This window comes from Eurypyga helias, unplaced genomic scaffold (assembly GCF_000690775.1).
Source record: "Eurypyga helias isolate BGI_N326 unplaced genomic scaffold, ASM69077v1 scaffold25701, whole genome shotgun sequence".
In the NCBI taxonomy this organism is placed as follows: domain Eukaryota; kingdom Metazoa; phylum Chordata; class Aves; order Eurypygiformes; family Eurypygidae; genus Eurypyga; species Eurypyga helias.
In genome coordinates, this window is record NW_010230525.1 from 1 (window position 1) to 6,381 (window position 6,381).

Below are 6,381 nucleotides of genomic sequence, written 5' to 3' on the forward strand. Positions count from 1 at the left end.
CCCGCGGGCCTGGCTTGGTCTGTGGCCCCGGTCCGGGGAGAAGCTGCCTGGTTTTACCCTGCTGTGGGAGGCTGGTGCCAGCCAGGAGACTCTTCTGTCCTGGGGAGCTTATGGTGGGGGGGTCGACAGGCTGCAAGTTCCCTCGTGTGAGAGCCGATAGTCTGTCCGTTGGTGCTTGAAGTCAGCAACTCCACGTGCTTGGCATAAACACTTGGTCTGTGTGGTGTTGCCTGATGCCAAGTTTGTTTTGGATCCGCTTCCTTCTCTGGGTAGGAGAGGAAGGTGCTTTGTTCTGGATGAGAGGACCCGAGGGAAGACCACGGTGAAATGTTCTGAATCAGCCAGTCAGGCAGTGCTGTGCCTCTGCGCTGCCCAGGTAGAGACTGGCTGGTAATTAGGCCCAGAGACACGGTCCAGCATTTTCCCATATGGTCCTCCCCAGCTGACAAACTCTCATGGATGCAAGGAGCAAATGTGCAAACCGGAGCAAGATGTTCCCATTAATTGTTTCCATCCAGACGTGTACGCTGATCCTGTTCCTAAAATACTTCTACCCTTCGCTTGTCATGCGCTGTTTGAAACCCTTGTGGATAATAGTGTCCTAGGAAAATCCTTTTGGAATTAATCAACAGACGTAGTGGCTGATGTATTGTTCTCCCCTCCCTTGGTGGAAGCAGCAGCCTGACTCGGCTCTTCCCTCAAGCTCGACTGGTGCTTCTGGGAAGTGCTGTGCTCTTGAAGCCTCGTTTATGGAAAATTATATGTTCTTTTAAATTTGTTTGCATTAATGGTCTGTAAGATAACTCTAAGTGCATGGCGTGTAAAGACACTACTGGTAGGTAAGTAACTGAGATGGGATAATAGTCTCGTAATCATTTTATTGGCCCTCAATTTTAATTCAAAGCCAGCTTTCTCTTTCCCGTGTTTTTGTTTAAGCAGTGTCCTCTGGGCCGAGAAGCTTCCTCCCCTGCTGAAGCTGCCCTGCCCCTGCTCACAGAGCCGTGTGCCTCTCCGCTCTCTGCGCCGCAGCACCTTGCTGAGCTCCGGGCAGCCCCTCCGGCCCTTCCCGGGGTCACTGTGGAAGGACCATGGCAGACACCGGGGAGGGGAAAAAGGAGGAGGCTGATTATAAAAGACTTCACAGCTTTCCGCTGATTAGGGTAAGAGGAGGGATGGATTACGTGTTTGCCAGGGTTACAGAGACACAATTCTGCCTTCATTCTTACCAACCTTCCAAACTAGAATTTCTCCCGGTTGGTAGCTGCTGTGAGAACGTGTGATCCCAGCCGTCACCGCTGCTTTCTCCCAGTCCTTGACCTCTGCCAGGGAAATTCATTAGCACTGTTGTTCCCCCTGTCAGCTAGGGGAAGCCAGAATGACCTAATAGATCCATCGTGTGCTGCCTTTGGAGCCCTCTCCTGTGTTCTGGATGCAGCTTGCTTTTCTCCCTAGAGGAGCTGGGGCTAAAGCCAGCCAGATAGCAGAAGAGGAAGAAAAGGCTGTGTAATTTAAACTTCTTTGTCATGTTTATAGGAATAATTAAGGGCTGTGTTTGGAGCCTTATGAACGTGCTTTCCCTTTGTCTTATAACAGAAAAACTAACAAATGTATTTATCTCCTGCTTTAAGCTGTGCTGACTTAGTGCTAGTCTTAACGTTAGGTAGAGAGGAATTCTGCAGTGGGGGTAAAGGAGCGAAGGGATTGCTTGTAACACAGCAAGCTGTTTTCATACTTACAGTTCTCTGGAACAGTGGAAATGCTCGGTGTACAGGCGAGCCCGTGTGGCTGGCAATGCTTCTCGCCCTGAAGTGAGCGTGAAAAGGCAGGTGGGCTAGCTTGCCTTTTGCCCACGCCCAGCAGCCGAGGCCCACAGCCTGGGCAAAGCAAGGGCTGCTTGCTGTTGTCGTGTGCCTAGCTTTTATCTTTCTGCTTAGCTCCTCTTGCTTGTTTGCTCTTTCCAGCACACAGACATGCCGGAGGAGATGCGTGTAGAGGCCATGGAGCTGTGTGTCACGGCCTGTGAGAAATACGCCACCAACAACGAGGTACTAGCCGAATGCCCAGATGGCCAGCCTTCGGTCACTGTGGCTCAAAGAATCAGCAGGAGCAGGCTAAGGGCGTGGGGCAGAGTGGAGTCAGATCCTGACATCCTATTGCTCTCTGAAATTGCTGTGACCATGTAAGTGGGGGGGTGACGCAGAGGTTACAGCCTTTGGAAAGGTCGCCCTTAACTTTGAGAGCCAGGGGTAAAGGAGAACACCCCTTGCTCCACGGCCCGGGCACAGACGGCTTGTTGCCGGGGCCGATTTGTGTTGGAGCAAAGTAAAGCTGCGAAGCCAGCGATTCCTTCCATCCCTGCCCTGCCTGAGGCACCGCGTGCTACCGCAAAACCTTCCTCTTCCCTTTTTTAGATCAAGCGGGGCGTGATCTGGGAGAAGCAAGCCTTTTAAAAGTCAGCCTAGTTTCAGTGTTTGTGTAATTAGCTGGAGAAACAAAAATGGACTCCTGTAAAAATAGCCACAGCTTAGTGACCTGAATCTCCTCTCGTGCTCGCTGCACCCGGCGTAGCGCCGTCAGCGCCTAAACCCGAGCTCTTGCTTCAGCCTGTGTGAACGAGAGGAGTGCTTGCTGGATGCGGTTCTGAATTCCTCCGAGCTGCTGTGTCGGAGGCTGTGCTGGAAACAGGGAGACCCGTTTCGCCCTCGGGCATGGTTCCGGGGCGCTCCGGGTTCCTGCAGTACAGCTGCTATTCCTGTTGCCCATGTCTTGAGCGGCCTACTAAAGGGAGAAGAGGGCTAGGGGGATGTTGGCATAAAGACTCTCTGCTTGCTCTGTCTGACCCCACGCTCTCCTTCTTAACCTTCTCCAGAGCGCTGCCAAGATGATCAAAGAGATGATGGACAAGAAATTTGGGTCCTCCTGGCACGTGGTGATCGGGGAAGGTTTTGGCTTCGAGATCACTCACGAGGTGAAGAATCTGCTGTACATGTTCTTTGGTGGCAGCCTGGCCGTGTGTGTCTGGAAGTGCTCCTGACACCTCGCCGGGTCCCAGGCTCGCTGCACACCAGGGATTTCTTCCTTCTTTTGACAGGCCTTGTACAACCTGGAGGTGGGGCTTTATTTTTAATAGTTAAACGTCAAGCTTTTACTTTTTCATACCGACGTAACGGTTCCGTGGGGTACATTAATTGGGGGATGTGTGTATAAAGCTGCTAAGCTTGTCTTTGCTCGTGGGATTGCTCGTTTGTCTGTGGCTCTTTCCTGTGTTTGAGCCGAAGCAGGAAGGGGGTGGGGAGTAGGTAGTCTCACCACACACTGTAGAGCTGTACAGCAGCGCTGGGAGGGGGAAGTGAAAGAGAAAAGGTGCTGTCTAGCCTTTTGGGGTTGTTTTTTTTTATCCCCTCACATTTGTTCCACGTCATGTCCTCTCTTCTCTGCCTTCCCCACCTCCACGTGGCACAGCTCTGACCAGCACCTGTCTCTCTTCCCTCTGGATGCCAAAAAATACCTTCTTCCCCCCCCCTTCTAAGACGTCTGTACAGAGCCGGCAGTGCCAAGGGTCCCCCTCCGGGCTGCCTGCGGAGGTGTGAGCCACAGGGACGCAGGACTCTGCTTGCTCTTCCCCGCTTTTTTTTGGGAGGGTGCGACAGCTGAGCTTGCCTGGGTGTAGGAGGTTGCTATGCAAACTGCCCCCTCCTTTCTCACCCACCACAGGCAGAGACAGCACGAAAACAGGCGGCTGACGACGCGTGGGGAGTGGGTGAGAGCTGTCCGTAAGGCTCGAATGCCTCCCTGTCAGTGCTTGGGGGTGTTGGGAGTGCTGTGTGCTTTCAGCATCTTGTTTGGAGGCTGGCAGAGTGGGGGGGCTCCCTGTGAGATGGGACTTGGTTGTCAGAAACCTAACGTCCTTTTGGACTGGCATTCTTCAAGCCCGTCTCGTTTTTATAGAGCTGTCAGTGTTGGAGGGTGGAACGAGCGTAGCTGTACGTTACGCACACGGCTTATTTATATACATCTGAGAAACTGTGTTTTTACAATAAAAATTTAGTAAAATGACCTTTTCTCTGTGCGCGTGTTCCAAAATGGAAATCCTAAAGGGGAGGATGAGGAGGAAAAGTGATTCAGGGAACACGGAGGGAAGCAAGCAAGCAGTGGTGTAGCTGACGCAGAGGACGGTGACGGGTCTCCATCCTGCGTGTTTCCGGGGCGACGCGTAGGTACCAGAGGCGCGCGCTCATCCTCCCTGTTCAGTCCCCTTCACCAGCACGGGCCGCGATGCTGGGGAAGGTTGCCAGGCCCTCAGTGCTGCGGGCCAAAGCCCTCGGACCACGTGGCTGTAAGCAGTAGCAGGGAGGGAGCGTACCTGCCTCTGCCCAGCCAGCCTGCCTCTGCTCTGACCCTCAGGGTCTCGTGTCTGTGGCTTCCTTGATTTTTGGGCTTTCTCCTCAGGAGGTTGCTGCAGGACCACTGGCATCTCTGGGAGGCTGCGCTCTAGGCCGTAATTCGGTTCCGAAGGGCCTTTCTGTGTTTGTGCCTGCAGTGGGTCAAACTGGTGGAGGGTCTTACGATCCCTTTTGTTCCTCTCTGAACCTCAGTGGGATGCTGGAGATGTCCTTCCTCCCTTTCATCGTGTCAGCAGCGCTTCTGTAAGCCAGGAGGTAGAGTAATATGAAGACGGCGAGAAATGATGTCAGATTTGGGCCGTCCGTGCGGGCTGGGCCTGACGTCTTCCTACATAATTCCTTCCTGATCGGGTGGAAGGGAATTGGCAGGCAGGGAGGACTCGTAACTGGTATGGTAAGGTGGTTGGTCCCACCATACCCGCCCTGTGCGGAGGGCCGCAGTGTAGCAGAGTCCGGGTCCCTGGAGCTGTCTCTTGGTGTGGTTACTGTCTCACTCCAGCTGCCTTCAGGTGAAGACAGCACTGCTGACCGCTGCTTTCTGCGGGTGGAAAAGCTGATTTTCCTCTTCCACAGCTCTCTATCTCCTCTATGTTTACCCTTAGCTCCAGAGGAAATCTACCTCTGCTACCCCCTTAGGTCCAGAGGAAAAGGTGTCTTTGGAATGTCCCACGCTGGAGCGCGGCGATGCCTTCAGCCATACCGTAACCTCTTCAATCACGCCTCTTCCACGCTAATGAATAATTAACTGCGGTGTGCACACGCACAGACGTGCTGGTCACGGGCACCTCGGCAGGGTCGCGGCGACCCGCCGACGGGCGCAGAGCTGCTTACCTCAGCACACGACCTTTTGGCCTCGCTGCCGGCCTGTTATCTCTTGGGCCGCCAGCTGAGCGAAGCCGATGTCTCGATGACCCGCCGCGGCGACAGGGGAACGCTGACCGCTCCCCAGCCTTCCCCAGGCACGAGCCTGCGACGGGCGGAGCTGAGCTAGGTGTGAATTGGCAGCGGGTCCACTTCCCGCACCGGAACTCCCCCAGAGTAAGCGCCAGGTGGCTCACAGGAGAGCGGCGGGCTATTTTTGATCCGAGGGTGACAGCTTTCCCACGAGAAGTCACCGCGCAGAAGCCGGTTTGCGTGCCTGCCCGCGAAAGCGCCGGCGTCTGCTTCCCAAAATTCACCTGTGCGTGTCAGGGGAGCGGGCAACGAGACAGACCCGTTTTCCTGCCCGCCGAGCCATGCTGCGCCGTCCCCTGCGTGTGAGGAGAAAGGCTTCCACCCTCCTTTCGCCATGGGGCTGGCACATTTTCGGGCACGCATGTCATTTTCAGGGATCGGAGACGGTCCCTTGCCCAGCGTTTTACGGCAAGAGACCCCCCTGCGGCTCATGCTTTGGTTTCCAGGGCCTGGCTCCTTTTCACCGTAGAACTGCGGTCTCCTGATGAAGGTTTTTACCGTGCCAGTTCTCAGTGGAAAGCCGGGGACGTTTGCAACAAGTGGCTTGTTCCCGTTCCCAGCTTGTTCCCATCTCCCTCTCTTTTCCTTTGGGCTGCCATTACCCATCAAAGCGTCGGGCTGAGTCAGACGTGGCAAAGGAGATGAAAGACGCAGGGGGATGCGTCGCTGCCGGCCGAAGCCACCCTTCCTACCCGCCCGTCCCGGCAAGCCGCGCTGGCAGCTCGGAGGGCGGTGACTTCATCCCTCCCCGCTGAGGGGAGATGGGCAGCAGCGCTATCGCCTGCCCGCAGTCCTGACGCCGTGCCAGCGGTGGAAATGTCCTCGGGTGTACGGCTCCTCCTCCCCACCGCGGGTGACTCCAACCTGCTGGGAAGGGGGAAGGCGCAGGAAGAGCCGGGGAGGGGGAGATGGGAAGAAAGAGGTGCGAACTCAACCGCTTCTCTGCGGTGATGTCATGGCGACGAGGTACGTCACTGTGCTGCCAGGAGGGAGGGGCCGGCCTGCAAGCTATCCACCTCTTCAC

General features: G+C 55.4%; 1 protein-coding gene across 1 annotated transcript; it reads left to right on the forward strand.

Annotated features, from left to right (window-relative positions):
- Positions 1-1,088: 1,088 nt before the first annotated feature.
- On the forward strand, positions 1,089-3,102 carry DNAL4 (dynein, axonemal, light chain 4). The gene is made up of 3 exons (XM_010160789.1): positions 1,089-1,160; positions 1,962-2,045; positions 2,870-3,102. The coding sequence occupies exons 1-3, from the start codon at positions 1,089-1,091 to the stop codon at positions 3,032-3,034; spliced, it is 321 nt and encodes a 106-aa protein (XP_010159091.1). The 3' UTR covers positions 3,035-3,102.
- Positions 3,103-6,381: the final 3,279 nt, after the last annotated feature.

Coding starts and splice junctions, on each gene's coding strand:
- DNAL4 (XM_010160789.1), top strand. CDS start 1,089: ATGGCAGACACCGGGGAGGGGAAAAAGGAGGAGGCTGATTATAAAAGA. Junction 1,161..1,961: donor ACAGCTTTCCGCTGATTAGG/GTAAGAGGAGGG, acceptor TGCTCTTTCCAG/CACACAGACATGCCGGAGGA. Junction 2,046..2,869: donor AATACGCCACCAACAACGAG/GTACTAGCCGAA, acceptor AACCTTCTCCAG/AGCGCTGCCAAGATGATCAA.